This window comes from Photinus pyralis, unplaced genomic scaffold, assembly GCF_008802855.1.
Source record: "Photinus pyralis isolate 1611_PpyrPB1 unplaced genomic scaffold, Ppyr1.3 Ppyr1.4_LG2, whole genome shotgun sequence".
Classification (NCBI taxonomy): Eukaryota; Metazoa; Arthropoda; class Insecta; order Coleoptera; family Lampyridae; genus Photinus; species Photinus pyralis.
This window is the reverse complement of record NW_022170403.1, coordinates 22,535,100-22,552,437: the sequence shown is the minus strand read 5'-3', so window position 1 is coordinate 22,552,437 and position 17,338 is coordinate 22,535,100. Positions and strand designations below refer to the sequence as shown.

General features: G+C 35.3%; 2 protein-coding genes across 3 annotated transcripts; one reads left to right on the top strand and one right to left on the bottom strand.

Moving 5' to 3' along the window:
- The first annotated feature begins 447 nt into the window (after positions 1 to 447).
- LOC116162645 (sphingomyelin phosphodiesterase-like) lies at positions 448 to 6,533 on the top strand. 2 transcript variants are annotated; one of them, XM_031476298.1, is made up of 8 exons: positions 448 to 854; positions 3,748 to 4,166; positions 4,216 to 4,443; positions 4,487 to 4,854; positions 4,898 to 5,068; positions 5,112 to 5,292; positions 5,816 to 6,003; positions 6,054 to 6,533. In XM_031476298.1, the coding sequence occupies exons 2-8, from the start codon at positions 3,768 to 3,770 to the stop codon at positions 6,184 to 6,186; spliced, it is 1,668 nt and encodes a 555-aa protein (XP_031332158.1). In that variant the 5' UTR covers positions 448 to 854; positions 3,748 to 3,767; the 3' UTR covers positions 6,187 to 6,533. The 2 variants fall into 2 exon arrangements, with proteins under 2 accessions (XP_031332158.1, XP_031332157.1); XM_031476297.1 differs by lacking the exon at positions 448 to 854 and adding an exon at positions 3,262 to 3,698.
- A 5,274-nt stretch (positions 6,534 to 11,807) lies between these two features.
- LOC116164529 (60S ribosomal export protein NMD3) lies at positions 11,808 to 14,026 on the bottom strand. The gene is made up of 7 exons (XM_031478722.1): positions 13,854 to 14,026; positions 13,516 to 13,801; positions 13,223 to 13,466; positions 12,882 to 13,175; positions 12,282 to 12,549; positions 12,060 to 12,230; positions 11,808 to 12,011 (listed from the first exon to the last, which is right to left on the bottom strand). Exons 1-7 carry the CDS (start codon positions 13,898 to 13,900, stop codon positions 11,822 to 11,824), a joined length of 1,500 nt encoding a protein of 499 aa, XP_031334582.1. The 5' UTR covers positions 13,901 to 14,026; the 3' UTR covers positions 11,808 to 11,821.
- Between the last annotated feature and the right edge of the window lie 3,312 nt (positions 14,027 to 17,338).

Sequence of the window (17,338 nt, the reverse complement as noted above, 5' to 3'; positions counted from 1 at the left end):
ACAACATGAAATGTCATTGTAATGCGTTTGCCCGCTGATAATTAACAATTTAGTTTAAATTGTGGAAGTTGAAGAGGAGTACAGGGTGAAAGGAAGAAAAACGAGGTGTGCGTTTTCCGATAACTAAAGGGACCAAGTCGATCGAAGTTCATGCCAGAATGGCGGCTATGTATGGTGACAACAGCTTCAGCTACACTATGTGGCCGGCACGTTTGTACGACAATGCCCGACAAGAACAATCCGATGTGACAAAAAAACGCGCATGCGCAGACTACTCAAAGTCGATTTTCTTACTCACAAGGTAAACATATAGCAAAGAGAAAAAAATCCTTTTTTTACTATTTTCTTGTTAAGGTCCAGCACTGTGTTATCTTCTTTGGCACTCCTTTTTCGAATATTCGTGCTTGAAATGTAGGTCCTACCGTATCGTCCTGTATTTTGACACTCCAAAACATTCACATCTGAAGTTTTACCCCTATTGACAGATACATATCTGCTCTGACCTCTCTTTCCTCTGTCTAAGGCTCTGACACTCCATTCTTGAGATATTTCCACTACAATTTTAGCACTACTCATGCAACCTCTGGTCACGTTTCCTGTTGTTGTGAGTACTTTTCTGACACTCCAATCTTGAGATATTCAAGTTGGAAAGGTTTACCTCCACTCACTTTAAGAGAACTTGGAATCAATTGGAAGGCAACATAAGATGAAATTGAAAATATCTTGAAGACGGGAGAGAAAATTGAGGGGCATCTGAGGAGAAAGTGAGAGAATCTGCTTAAATAGATATTGTTTCTGAGACACACATGTAGGGACACAACGTTTTTCCCGGAAAACATTGGACTATCCTGATAGTAAGTTAACGTGAAATCAATATGGGAACTTATACCACTTTATGCCCTAGGGCATTAAGTATCACCATAGTAACTCATTTATACTTAATGACAAAACAAACAAACATTTGCCGGTCATTGAAAATTAGAAACGTCAATTATTAATTGTCAATACCTACTAAATCACAAGATTGGCCTTATTTCGAATAGTTTCTGGAACTACTTCCTCAGTCACGATGAATTGAATTATTTAAAAATTACGTTTGACGTATGGCTGGTTTCAATCACATTAACAAATTCGAACCACGCATACTTGATCAAACATAATGATCAATTATTTTGTAAACGAATGTTTACTTTGACGGAGAAAACTATTTGTAAGACATAAAATTTTGTATGTACCATGGGCATAAACTGATGTTTATACTCTCGGCCGACTTTAACTCGTAGCCCTCGAGAATATAAACATCATTATTATGCCCTTAATCCATAAATAACTATTAAAACTGTACCAGTGTCCAAAGAAGATTCATGAATTAACCAGTTACGTCACACACTATACAGGGTGGCCATTTGAAAACGAAACACAGCCTATTTTGGAGACCCTAAAACATTTACGAAAAAATCCTAGGACCCGTAAATTTTTTATTCAAGGGGGGAACCATTTTTTTTGCTAGTTTCACCCCCCTGATGGCAAAGCGTTAGCGGAGGTGACAAGCGACCCCAAAATTTTAAATCGAATGGTGGGTCGAGGGATACCTTATTTTGAAGGTATTTTTATGTGGCTTATAACCCTTAAGTTTTAAATCGCTACTAATTTGCCTAGCTGATACAGGGGCTAATAAAAGTTACAAAATGACTGTTTCCAGATCATAGTAGTGGCAAATAGCGCTTTAAAGTTATTTAATTGCAAAATCGGTACATTAAACTGCCAAGCTCTTTAATTAATTTTAAATAAACACCAGAATCGACACGTCCATCGTAAGTGCATTTCGGAATTTGTTCAAAAATTTACGGAAACTGGGTCTGTGGCTAATAAAAAACGTGGAAATGGATAATTCAGTAGTAAATGAAGATCCCACACTGAGCACAAGTAAATTGTCAACCTAGTCTGGTATTAATACAAGCAGCATTCAGAAGATATTAAAAAACACAAGTTTCATCCGTACAAAATACATCTCGTACAAGGACTAAACGAAGACGATTTTAATAACTTAAGGGTTATTATCCACATAAAAATACCTGCAGAATAAGGCATCACTCGGCCCCCCCATTCGATTTAAAATTTCTGGGGCGCTTGTCACCCCCGCTATGGCTTTGCCCTCAGTGGGGCGAAACTAGCAAAAAAATGGGTCCCCCCTTGAATCAAATATTGACGGGTCCGAGGATTTTTTCGTAAATGTTTTGAGGTCCTCAAAGTAGGCTCTGTTTCGTTTTCAAATGGCCACCCTGTATATGCGAATGACTTCAAGGCAAAGCTTAAATTCAGAATTGCCTCACTATCACTACCACCAACCGAAGAAGCTGCCAAACAGCACATTAATATCATGAATTTTTTTTATTGATGTATTGCTCCATGTGAATTATTTGGATATATTAAATGTAGCAGGTAAGTAGTGGGAGGCAAATAATTGAATGTTTTTATTTTCCTTAGGTTATCGATTTTGAAGCTCACTTCATCATCAGACCTTGCTATAATATATAAACGACTCTAGTGAGCCGATAACCTAATGAAAATAAAAACATTCAATTATTTGCCTCCCTCTACTTACCTGCTACATTAAATCATGAATCTTCTTTAGACACCGGTACAGATTTAAAATAATTTTAAGCGCTGATTTAAATAAAACTGCTATATCTGTATTACGTTTTTGAAATACATTTACGTCTCGACACAGAAGTGAATAATTACCCAATTATTGAGTATTTTACTTTAAAATCCTTATTTTCAAAATTGGGCATACAAAACAGTTTTAACTAATTCAGATATTTACCAAATTTTTAAAAATTCCATATTGCCAAATCATATAAATTTCAATAACTTTTTTGTTTTTTGATCAATAGACTTAAACTTTTTTTTATCACAGGTAACTTTTGATTCTCCATAAAAAAAGTCTCTTGAGTTTTTTTGATATAATATATACTTTACGAAATATTTAATAAATTCGAAAAAAGTCAAGATGGCGGCCATTTTTTTCCAAGTTCCACCAATGCGACAAAGTGCGATTTTTGAGGGGTTAATAAGGACCCTATTGGGTACTCATTTCCGCAGAGATCGCTTTGTTACTAATTTTTTCTACCTTAATCACATATTTTGACTAGCCTATAGGGAGATACAATCAATACAGGTTTTTGGTTGTGAAAGATGATTTATCAGAATGGATTATACAAAAAAAATAAACATCGATTTTTCGCTTGCGTATTACAACCAAGTGCAGACTTGTACTTTAACATTAAACTGAATGTAATGCTTATCTCTACTGCCCGATATAAGTTATCAAATTCTGCCCTACCTTAACTTTGATAACATAGCACCACAAACTGCTTCCGTGGTAAAGTAATTTTTTAAAATTACATTCCACAAATCTATACTGCCTGCATTCCCATAAGCGGCATAATACGGTTCAAACAGTATTACTAAAATTTAAAATACCAAAATATGCATATATTAGCTTAAATGGTGATCAACCTATTTACTTTCATCAGAATGATAACAATATTAAGCAAGTTTGATAGCGGAATAAAAACAAAGTCAGACGTGTAGAGCGCTAACAGTTTATAACTAAATTAAATTAATCAGCATGAAAAATATTATTTTTCACTTTTTCACTGTAGCATGTTTACTAGGACATGGTAAAAGTCTCGGTAACTTACTCTACTATTTTGACTCTGCTCTAAAATTTTTCATTTTTAGAATTGCAAGATGAGGTGGAAATGTCGATAAATGGTAGTACTTCGAATGAAAATTTAGCAAATCGAATTCAAGAATTTTATTATGCTAAAAACGCAACGGAAAGAAATCAGTGGTCCTGTAATATCTGTCGTTTAGTAGCAAACAAAGGAATCTCACTACAACAGTTGGGAGGTGACAAAAAGCAGATTTGTAAATTTGCCAGTGATATGTGCGATTTATTCTTGCCAAACGATGCACTGCAATGTAATCGTTACGTTGATAATTTAATTGACTCTTGGATGTACATTGTTGAAAACAAACCAGAGATTAAAGCCGAATCTGTATGCAGAATAAGAATGCAGGATAAAAATTGTTTTCCTGACTCTGAAGTAAATTGGGAAATTAATATACCGAAAGGAGAGTCAAGAGCATTATCCACGGTAGATATTTACAAATATTTCAGCCTTTTCAGTGACATAAGTACTTTAGGCAGCAAACAATAAGGTCCAATATAAAGTCTTGCATTTAACTGACATTCACTATGATCCATTATACAAAGTTGGTGCTAATGCTGTATGTAAAGACGTATTGTGTTGCGAAAGTATTAGTGGAACGCCAAATGCTCCTAACGAAGCCGCTGGTTATTGGGGCGATTACCATGTATGCGACATGCCATGGTATTCGATAGATGACTTAATGGAGCAACTATCACAGCATGTAAGCCCTCCACATATTTCAATAAATCTTATGGTAGCCTCAGAATTTTAGCTGGGTCTACCTTACTGGTGATCTTATCGGCCATCAAATTGCGGCTACGAGTCCTCGCATCAACTCGGACATCATTAAAAAAATTAGCCAAAAATTAAGAGATACTCTAAAAAATGTGCCCGTATATCCAATTCTGGGCAACCACGAGCCTAACCCCGTTGACGCCTTTTCACCGGAAATTGTTACCAAAAGTACTGTATCCACACAATGGTTACTGAACGTGGTCGCCGAAGAATGGGCTTATTGGTTGGGTCCTGACGCAAAAACAACAATACGTAAAGGAGGTTACTATAGTACTGTTATAAGGCCAGGGTTACGAGTAATTGCCTTAAACAGCAATGTATGCTTCACAAACAATATGTAAGTGTCGACTATTTTGTCATAATACGATAATATTGTGTAGATGGCTTTTTTATGAGGAGGGAGATGTCTTCGGTCAACTGCAATGGTTGGCAAATACACTGTTGGAAGCTGAACGGCGTAACGAGGCCGTACACATCCTAGCACACGTTCCGGCAGGTGAACCAACATGTTTAAAAAAATGGAACCACGGGTACAGACAAATTATTAACAGGTAAAAATTAAAACCCAAACAGCGCTTGGTCAATTGATTGTAGATTTCATAACACTATCACTGCACAATTTAATGGACACACCCATGCGGACGGTTTAAAAATATTTTACGATTCGAAAAAACAAAATGAAGTAATTAATGTTGCTTTCAATGGCGGAAGCTTCACAACATTCGTAGGGAATAATCCCAATTACAAAATATATGATATTGAGGGAAGACATGGTGTAAGTATTACTCTTTTTTGAAGCTGTTAATGTTCTTATATGTAATGTAGTTCTCCATTATTTTGGGTTCGTTGTAAATTCTTAGGATATAAAAGGAACCACAAATGTTTATTAAATTTCTAAAAGGCGATCGATTTCGGGTTTTCTATCTACCCATCATCAGGCCATGCGTCATTTGAATTATATATAAAGCAGCAACATTGATTAAAATTGGATAAAAGTGTTAAAAATTTACATTAATGAAGACGAAGGTACACGAGAATATCTTGACTAGGAGAGCTCTGCTGCCATATAAGAGGTCTCCTAGTCAAGATATTCCGATGTACCTTCGTCTTCATTAATGTAAATTTTTAACACTTTTATCCAATTTTAATCAATGTTGCTGCTTTATATATAATTCAAATGACGCATGGCCTGATGATGGGTAGATAGAAAAAACCCGAAATCGATCGCCTTTTAGAAATTTAATAAACATTTGTGGTTCCTTTTATATCCTAAGACTGTTAATGTTGTATTCTCGTAGCATGTGTCCAATTACAAAGTATGGATGTATGATCTATCAGAAGCAAATAAGAGTGGAAAAAAACCGAAGTGGTTTCAATTGTATTCTTTTCGAGAGACTTTTCAAATTGATAAATTAAATCAAGAGGGCTTTCATGAATTAGTAAAAAAATTGGGTAGTAATAAACAGATGTTGGAGACATACAGAAGGTAATAACTGACGGTTTTTTAAAAAAAAAGGAATAATGAGAAAAATACAGATTTCGATCACGCAATGGCACCGCTTCGTTGACCAGATGTGATGTGAATTGTTTACGATCCCTGTATTGTGAAATTACACAGACAGAACATGAAGAAAGCGCTCAGTGTGGTCAATGGTTTAAAATACAATAGCTTTTGTTTTAGACTTTAGAGCCAGGTCCCCAAAAATTCCAAAATTTTGATTTCTCTTAGTTTAATTTTGTCTCAGCAACCTTAAGTTATAGAGACACAGACATGGAACAAATAGCTTCACCCAGGGTGTTGGGTATGCCGTGTCTAATTTTGTAAAATTACACTCCTGAATGGAGGTAGGTACTAAAAATAGTGACAAAATATGCTATCTGCAGGTTTTTGAGTCTCAAAAACTAACTAGAAAACAAATTTTGATTTAAAGTAAGCTAAAAATATATACAGGGTGGTGACTTGCGTAACGCATCATAGGGATTTCAATGTAAAATTCATAACATGCGATTATTGGCTCCCCAAATTATTTTAGAGCAAAAATGTATTAAGGTGTCAATTAACCGTATTAGTTTTCAATTTTTTGCATATAAAGACGGAAAATAGGAAAAATAAAACCCGCACCTTTTTCAATAATCTGCGATGCCATGGAATTTTCTAAAACAAAAAGATATCCAGTTATCAATTAGCAGCAGTTCGAAATGGATTTTATGATCGACTTGATTACTGTCTTGCAGTTAATGGTGACTTATTCGAACATTCATTGTAAATTGTTATATTAGGAAACCCTTTTTAGTAATTTGGTCTTTCTTAATGTTGAATTTGCTGTTCTAAATATAATACTTTTTGATAGATTTTGATTTGTTTTATAGTAGACATTCCATGGCATGACGGATATTGGCGTAGTTTTTGTATTATAAAATTCCATGGTATCACAGATTATTGAAAAAGATGCAGGTTTTATTTTGCCAATTTTCCGTATTTATTACGCAAAAGATTGAAAACTAATACGGTTTATTGACGTAAAAAATTTGTTTCTACAAAAAACCTTAATACATTTTTGCTCTACAATAATTTGGGGAGCCAATAATCGCATGTTATGAATTTTACATTGAAATCCCTATGATGCGTTACGCAAGTCTCCACCCTGTATGGTTGTGTGTTGGCGTAGTGATTTTAATAATTGATTTGGGGTAAAAATCCTTTAATAAAATCAGAAAGGGAATTATAAAAAACCTTGGATAAAGTTTTCAATTCCATCTTACGTCTTAGGGTTGCTGAGAAAGCTAAAAAGAAACACAAAGAAACTTTTGGCATCTCAACAGTTTATACTAAAAAATGTTTATTTTGGTCCTTTTTTATACATCTTGAATTATGTACACATAAGCTCATAGTGTTAATAATAAAGAATTAATTGAAATAAATAACTTTGAATCTCAGAGGAATTATTCCTCTGAGCTTTGAATCTATGTGGTCTTGATTGTTGGTAAGTAATGCGGCCAACTTTTTAAAACAGCAATGTGGGACAAAATCGGGTTTCAAATCTTATCCCTAACATTTCAAAAGAAACACAATCATACTACAGAACAAAAATATTTTTTAATTAACCCTAAATATAGCTCTGTTTTATTAATAATAGTTACCTATTTATTATACGATATAAGACGATAAAGGGATATTAATTAAGTGAAAGATGCAAACTTTTTATTTTTGTATGTTAAAATGACATTTTAATAGGTTTCAATGCGTACGGTTATTCGTTCCATAAATTGATTTTCTCGATTTTTTTTTGTTTTATGGATCATCAAATTTGGTATGTCTGGTTGAAACCAATCTAACTACGATAAAAGCTTCGTTTTTGGCAAATAAAGTGCTACTGCAATAGGTAGAGGTAAGACACTAATGCTCTATCGTCGTCAGCACATGTGTCTTCTAAAAAATAAAAAACACTTTCTCATTGCCATTCCTTTTAAGCTGTACAAGACACTGTTGAGAGATTTTCAATATAACGTTTCGTTGCTGAAAAATTATCACCAACTTTATTTCTAGCGCATTTATTAGGAATCAAAAAAATGTGCTATTGTTTGAGTTTTGTCCGCCCGTCCGGACCTACTTCTGCGGTTTTGAACTACTTTTGTGAGGAATTGTCCTAGAGTCCTTTCTTAAAAGTAAGTGTATCAACGAAAGGAATTGTTTTCTACCACCTACTGCCCTTATCAAAATGAGAAGGGGGGAGGAATGAATTTGTTTTATCCTTCATGGTACTCTAATGAAAGGTCTCAACTAAAGAAATTCATTTCTACCAACCACAGTCCTCGCCTCCACCTTCTGGACGAAATATATCCATACATTGTCAAAACTTTAAGAGATAATATCTCAAACACAATGTGTTGGAGAGTATACTCACAAGGGTAAAATGAATCGTCTGGACAAGACATATCTATTGCTGACGTTAAAACAAATACCTATCGAAAACGAAGTGGCGGAAGATGGCACTCATAAAGGGCAAGTGAAACGTCTAGACAAAACACATCTACTGGTAATGTCAAAACGGAGTGTGGGAGGAGGGTACTCTCAATGGGGGGTTTGAACGTCTAAACGAAACATATCTACTGGCGCTATGAAAACGGTTAAAAGCGCTCGCGAGCGGGAAAAGCGCTCGGAAGCGGCAAAAACCGCTCACAAGCGGAAAAAGCACTCACGAGCGAAAAAGCACTCGGGGGGGGGGGGGGGGGAAACCGGTCGCAAGCGAAAAAAAACTCGCGAGCGAAAAACCGCTCGTGGGCAGAAAATAGCGCTCGAGTGCCGAGCACTTTAAGCTCGCAAGCGCGTTTTCCGCGTGGAGTGGTTTTTCGAGCGGAATGCAAAGATTTTTAATGATTTGCGCAATCGCGATTTTGACTAAATGTACTTCAGTTCAATTCAATGTAGTAGTTTAGGCATAATATGGATAAACGATAAAAATTGACATTTTTTATTACTTTGACACACTTGAGCATGCGCTCAGGTATTTTATATCTAAGGGCGGGTTTATGCTGCAACTTCTTTATGCTTAATACAGTAGACTCGCTGAACATACTTACGCATATGTGAACATTCAGTAATGTGAACAACACAACATTCCTTCATGTGAACAGTACATATTGCAGATTCAGACTTGCTTGCAACTGTTTTAGTAGCTTATTAGGCATTTTTGCAGCAAGTCCAGAGGTGAATGCACGTGTTTGTGTTCATAATTTACAAAATGGCACACACTGTACTATGCGATCAAAAATGAAATTTTTGTTTGCATGGGAAATCATACTTAACTTAAACTTCCAAAGGCGTCTCGACCGCCACTCATTTTTAATCGCCCGTTATATTATAAAAATAAATATTTTATATGAATTCGGTAGTGTGAACAATCTCGAAAACATGAACCCTCTGAAATTTTTTGAGTTCGTGTTAACGAGAGTCTAACTCCCTTACATCTTAATTCATAATTCGTATAATCAGTGGTGTAGTGGAGCCGGAGCGCTGCTTCAGCACTGCTTGTGAGAGGGGAGCGGCGCTCCGGCACAGGATAGGAGACGGAGATAAGATAAGTGATAATAACTAATGATATTTGCGACTTAGATAAAATTAGTGACTTTGGTTAACAACGTAAACTAAAGGCCTGTAATATGGTGTTTGTTCATAACGTTTAATAAACAAATAAAAAGCCAACCGTAAAAACAAACTTGAATTTTTTTACACCTTTAGAGCAATTGTTTCAAAACCCATTTATTTTATTGCAAATTTTTAAAAATTTTCCAACTCCAATTTTGCTTGGAGGGGGGGGGGTGTATTCAATACCCTCAATACCCTTGGTTGCCTGCATTTTAAGGGCTCCAGCACTGCACCACTACGTATAATATAAAAAGATAAATGTAGAATGTCGGATGATTTCTTAGTTCGTAATTCTTAGTACACGACCTTGAAAATTCCTAACTTTCAACTTTTAAGCATTAACAATTGAGAAATCTGAACATGGCGCATGCGCGATTGTTCGTAATATCAGCTGGCCTTTCAATTTGATTGGCAGTTATACAAAGACTTACGGAATGGGGGTTTACAGTATAGTTGAATTTCGTAGTTCTAATTTAATAAACGTGTACCTGAAACCATAAAACATTTTTTTGGACAGTAAAAGTTTATTTAAAAATAGAGGCTGATTAGCAAAAAAATAATGAACATGTGCGGTTTTAAAGGTTTATTCAAAACGATATGATTGTGGCGGGCTCTGTGACGTAATAAGCCCGACCAATCAGCTCCTAGAACCATACAGATGACATAACGACTTGGCAATATTGCAGGAGAATGGCATTTATAATTTGCGTCATCTGTCACAGGCACTTGTCACTTTCGTGCTAGATGCAGTTAAACATCCCTCTCAAAACGTCAAATGTGACAAACGTCAGACCCTCGTGTAAGGTTGCCAGCTCACTTCTACGTGATTGGTTGTAGGTTTGTGACGTATTTAGTCTGAAGCGTTTCAAATTCGGACTAAAAACACAGCTTTTCAATAATTTATTTTGGGTTTATTTTACTCGCAAATAAAAATTGAAGACACACGGGTCTTTTTATTTTTAATGTACTTTGTGGATCAGAAATAAAAAATGAAGGCGGGATGACCCCATTCTATAAACTTGTTGGAAAATTACTCAAGAGTTAAGATCTATGCATAACAGATTAGAAATAAAGAATTAAGCATTAAACATAAAGAAGTTGCATAACTCCCCCCTAAGAATATACGCACCAAATTTTGTTCCAATCTGTTTAGCCGGAAATGAGAGTACAGGCAGACAGACCGACCTCATCATGATTATGTGCGATTAGAATTCCTTCAAAATGTGTATTTCCGTAAAAAAAGTGAGGTAGTCATTTTCTACCCCAATGCAATATACGGAGTGGCGGAAAAGTATGGAATCAGCGAGTTACAGCCTTAACCATTCGTTATATTGAAAAGTGTGAGATGAAAATTGTTTGATATTATATTATGCATTTTTTTACGCACACAGATATTTTTTCGACGTCATTTCAATTTATGTTATGCTTTACATACGCATTTCTCAATGTTTTGATTTAATTACATTAAAACTAAAATATCTTGAAATCTGAGAACTTCACAGTATTAAAATCCGATACCATTTTGAAGCACCTCATCTAGAGGATCATAAATAACTAAAAAAATACAGGGTGCTCAATTTAAAACATGACATGACTTGAAATGATGTCATTCGAAAAAATATCCGTGTACGTCAAAACATGCATAATATAATATCAAACAACTTTCATATCACACTTTTTTCGATATAACGAATGGTTAAGGCTGTAGCTAGCTGATTCCATACTTTTCCGCCACTCTGTATACACCCCTTTACTAAAGTGCGGGTGGTAAAACGTAAAACTTAAATCATATAATAACAATAACAAAGAGTTCAAAGGTCCCTTTACAAAAAATATTAGGCTCACCAGGAGAGAATGCCAGTCTACAATCATATGGTTTAATATGAAAAACATACGATTGTAGACCAGAATTAGGTGTTTTGTGACTGGCATTATAAAGATGCATGATGTTATGATATATGGCAACATTGCAAGGTAGATTCTTTAAGATAAAATAGGAACCTGGAAAGCATCGAGATTGCTTTGTAATATTTCACGTGGTTAGGCAACACATTTAACAAAGAACTATTTCAACGAAACCTACCCCGTAACACTTCTTATTATTAAGTTATGTAGTCTTTGCTTTTACCCAAAAATTGCAGAAATAAAATTGAGTCATTTATTCAGCCATTTCAACATCATCAATAGCCAAATCATCTAGCATTTCCTCCAAAGTAATGTACGGCCCGTTACCAGTATATGTGTCATATTCGTCGACAGGAATTTGTTTAGACGAATCCTTAAAGATGTTAACATTTTGACGCATTTCTGGATCCATCTCCAACTCATTCAAGAATTCATGGTAATCACTAAAAATGTACCTACATTAATAACAAACACAACTACACGAAACATACTTAGTATCGGTATCAAATGCGGTAACTTCATTGGTGAGATGTTTCAATTTCCAAATGCGTTGCCGCTGCTTGTTTGCATAACATTTTTTCACCAATATGATATCGGGTATTTGGTTTTTGTCCAAATTTTCAAAATTTGTATCATTTATATTGCTGTCTTCTAAATTGTAACTATCAAAAATAATTTTAGAATAGTTTCATTACTAACAAGCTGTAGCTTACCCAAATGCAGAATCGCCGGGTTTAAGAATATGTCCCAAATGTGTACGACTGTGGATTGTATTATCATTGATGCCCAATTCCGAAGCTCTCACAAGCCATACATCTGACAAAATGTGCTTGCTTGAAATGGCACCCTGGCCAGGGAAATGTGTACGATTTTTGTCCAAAATTGGCTCAATGTCCATCACAACATATTCAACCAGTTGCCTTGGATTACAAATGCTCTTAAATGGGTAACGCCAAAAGATAGTGCTACTGACTTCAGCAACTACAAATTACAAACTCCAATTTACTGATTGGCTAACCCAAACGTGACCATAATTTAATGTTCTTATAATGTGTTCCAACCTCGACACTATTACTATTTTCAATATACTATTGAAGCTACATATGAAGCATCTTTTCTTATGAATCCAAAAAACAACTGAAATTGGGTTTTTATTTTTCTCATTTGATTATTGCTATCCTGCACGCTTTACATATAATACTTCGACCAATTGCAACTCCAATAGTAGGCCCTTATTTGGAGCACAGTATAAAAACAAGTTCTTTACAACAATACAACTAGTGACCAAAGTAAAGTTGGTTCAAAAATCATACTTTGTGCTGTTGATGGATCAATCAAATGCAGGGTGTTGGACACACGATACACCAAACAAATTGGTGAAATTCCTCCAAGTTGATGGGTTAACTTTTTTGGAAGGCATACGATGCTATCTTTCGAAACTGGTACAATATCAACGGAGTAGGTAAACTTGTAATTATAAACATTGCTATGGACATCGTGAGAAATTAACTTCTTCGAGTGTTGATATTTACAAGGTAAGACCGCATTTAGAAAATCAACCATTTTCCTAGCGTGCGACTCAGTAGCGTAATAAAAATCAAGTCCCTCTACAATACGTATTATTAGAAAAAGTACTTGGGAAATTGACATATACCATGCACGGGTTTAATTCCCAGCGTGTTGTCGTGAACTTTATGTTTCAAAATCAACTGCTCAAGATAATAAAATGTTTTCTTATTCTCAGATTTTTGCCGAACTTGCACAGACGCACGCCAATAATTTTGCGCCTCATTTCTGTGACAATCTGTGCACATTTGATGGCTCACAGTGTACTCCACAATAAAAACTTGTTGAAGCATGGCACCTCCGAGAACTTCACCGTGCACTGTCAACTTCACCTACACACGACATTAAGTTACTTGGTCTGGATGATTTATAACTACAAACCTTAATACGTTTAGAATGTGGTTCTGTCCATACGAAGCTAGCGTCAACCAGCTTAACACGATTCAAACCTTTCAGCTTTTTTAAGCATAAGGAAAGAAGCTCGCGCGATTCTAAACTACAACTAACCCACTCCGAAGGCGGTTGAAAGTAACGTTCGCAACCGCGACAAAACTGCAAAGTCGCTTGTTTGGGAATTCCTTCCGTTATATCAACGTGTGAACGTAAGCAAGCGACGCACATATTCGCCGGGTTCGGCTCGATTGGAACACCACACTCGCAACATAATCTAAAAAATATGGAAATTACTTATGAAAAAGAATTGATTATTTAGTGCATACATTTTTTGTTCCGATTGTGTAGGAGTATACCCAAATGCTTGTTCCATTGCAGTTAAATTGGGAATAATTGCATTCAGTTGAGAAATTCAAACCACGACGGAGACAAGCTAAAAATCTAACCTTTTTACAATATAACCTCGAAAGTGACACATGACAGCATGATACAGGAAGGTTGTGCCAATAGGCACAGATTGGCTGTGGTGCTTGTGTAGTGTTATTTAAATCATTTATACATGGTGAGCCATTATTGTGTGGGTGGAAGTTTGTGGTTTTTTAAAATTTGCCGGGACATGTTGAAGGACTAAAGGCTATAACCTAAAAATATTCTCAGCTTGTTATACAGAGTAACATTATACCAAAGAAGACGCTTTTGGACCAGCAGTGGCTTGCCAATAAATGAACTCACAAAGATGGAAACCTAACTTTATTAAATTAATTTCAAGAATCCGAGATTTATCTTAAACTATATTTTAGGGTGGATGAAAGAGATTTTGAAAAGCCACTCCACCTAATTAGTCCTGACATTGAAAAACTGGACACTGTAATGAGAGAATAAGCAATTTTAAGCACATTGAGTAAATCAGAGTGTAGTACACCGGTACACGTGGGAAATTAAACTCTGCAAGAAAGAAAACAAAAGAATCATGTAAGCTGCAACTGACCTGAAAATCGTTTTCAAGTATTTTCCAGTGGTACCAATCCTTCATTCATTGGTATCAATATATTGGCGTATAAAAAATTGCCAAATTATAATTGCACAGTGTAATCACCCCATTTTTTTTTGAATAATTGCTGCAAGAATTGCAATAAAAATTGCTAGCGATTGAGATAATGTATGCCCGTCCAGTTGCGTGACTGTAAGCTGTTTTTGACGACACCTAAACGAAACCGGTCACATGAAATTAAACATATGTCGATTGCGTATTGACCAGTTGCGTGCCAACAATATACCGGAGTCGATCATTTCTATCGGTGCCATTTTCTAGTAGTTTTGCTGTTCAATTTAATTGAATAGTGATCATGATCAGAAAAATGTCTAGAGTCCTGTCAACCTGCGAACAAACTTCACATATTTTGCTCTAGTAGTCTAGTTTCTAGTGCGGGAAGTAGAAAAATAAATATCTTTGTTTATATAATTAATGAACCCAAAAACGCTTTCGGCTTTTTCTACTCCTTAAATACATGGACACACCACATAATCTTGATCGAACCAAAGAGTAACTTCTTTGATCGAACGTTGAAACTCTTGATTTCTCATATTCATTTGTAGTGTTAAATGTTTAATGCGTAACATTTTTGAGCATAAATCCACAGAAAAAATTGCGACAAAACTCTCATTCATCGCAAGGCAAACTTTGCTTTCATCCCTACCCCAATCACTCTGAACAGGAGCAAGTGGCATTATTTTGTAGCAAGTGCAACTAGTGGATCAAGAATCAAAATCAACTATATAGGTGATTAACCAATTTAATTTGTTAGTGATTTGAAGGGTGCGTTTAATTAACATGGGAAAAGTTGTAATAAGGGAACACCGAAAAGTGGAGTGTTTTGGACAAAAATAGGGCCCACCACCAGAAGAAAATTTTTCGGTTAATTTTAGTGACGAGTTAGAACTAACTTCTAAGTGGCTATTTGAATTTGAACAGCCAAAGTAACGGGCAATCAAAAATGAGTGGCGGTCGAGTATATGGATTCCCATGTAAACAAAAATTCCAAAGATGGCTCGACAACAAAACAATTCATTTTTAATCGCATATATGCGATCAAAAATGAGTTGCTGTCGAGTCACCTTTGTAATTTTTGTTTACATAGAAAATCGTAGTTAAGGCTCCTTTGTAGTCAATTTGTATTTCAGTGTTATTGAAATTGGTTAGACCACCAACAATACACACTGCTACATGAACTCCTTGAGTGAAACCATTGAATAAAAACACTATAAGAAGCCTAACCCCGTGGAAATAAAGCGCGACAGAGATTGAACTGAGAATATAATGGAAACACTGTCAATAGTGTCGATTCTTGAACTGAGAAGAATGAGAATTTGCTTTCCTCCTATTTACCGCAAAGAGAGTTCGGCGATCACAACCAATGCGGGTGCAAGGGGATTTGTCGCGCTTTCTTCCATAAGCGTTAGGTTTCTTATAGTGTTTTTATTCAATGGTGAAACCAACGATGTATCTATCCTTCTCAGTTTTGCATATTCCCTTCATTTATTGTTAAACACAATAGACCATGTATAATGATCAAGGACTAATTATGTAAAGAAGTTTATCGAAAAGCTGTACAACATTTGACTGGAGATGCACAAATACCTATTTCTGTTACCGTTGAAAAATTACTTACTCAATGCATTTACTGCATTTTTCTATAAAGACACCTTCTGTAAATTACCTGGTTTTCAGGTAATTAGTGGACTAGATTAGCATTGTTGTTACAACATTTTTTAATTACCCCTTTATTTCTTGTTATTTGTTCTAATCATTTTTACTGATTTATAGATTTTTATAGTTATTAGGTACATGTGCATGAATGAATTCACTTAGGTATGGTAGATCCTAAAAAAACCGGCACTTTGAACACCTAAAATAAATCTTTCTTTACTTATATACAACGGTGAACAACAACAAAAATTGTATGTTTTTATAAAAATGGTAGCTAACAAGTAAAATTCTGTTACAATGATTAAAAGTATAACATTTATACTGATTCTAAATAAATCCTAATCTTTTCAAAAATTAATAACAATTGTACATTTAGCGTATTACTTATTTATATCTATGCACGACCCATGGAGAATTTTTCCGAACATCTTTTTGTGCGGTAAGATGACTTCACTTTTTTGCCCTGAATTCAATGGTAAAAATAAAATTTACTTGATCCTGGACAAATATTCCTGTTGATAAAGTTGATACCAGTCCATATTGAAAAAAGAAGTAGGTAGTAGTAAAAAATTTACCGGTTTCTGTCGCTACATAGTATTGGAAATTTGAAAAAAATTCGTCAATTTGATGTGAAGTTTGTGGGATGGGACACCATCAAAAGGTATCAAACGGAAAGATAAATTGTCGAATTTTTTTTAAAGTGCAAGAATTTGTTTATATCCACCACTTTCACTAACTTGACTTTACATGAGCAAAACAGTGACACTTTGTTTTAAATCAAATTGTCAGTGTCGGCCATTAGTTATCGTATCCCGCTTAGGAATTTAACTAAAAAGGGGAATTGTATTTATATCGGTAGCGTTTCTTTTATATAACTTACCACGACGTTTCCTATGTTTATGTTCCGCTAATAAGTGAAAAAATGCCTATGTGTCATTTGTTATCTATTGGGCGCAACTTTATGGAAAGCAAAGGGCATGTGCATCTTTTGCTTTTGGTCGCATTTCTCGAAATAGATACTCTTAGTCCAGTATGCAGATAATTTTGACCTGCAAAAGGTGGTGTTAAAGATTTTATTGTTTTAAATGGTCCATTTGGGTCCAA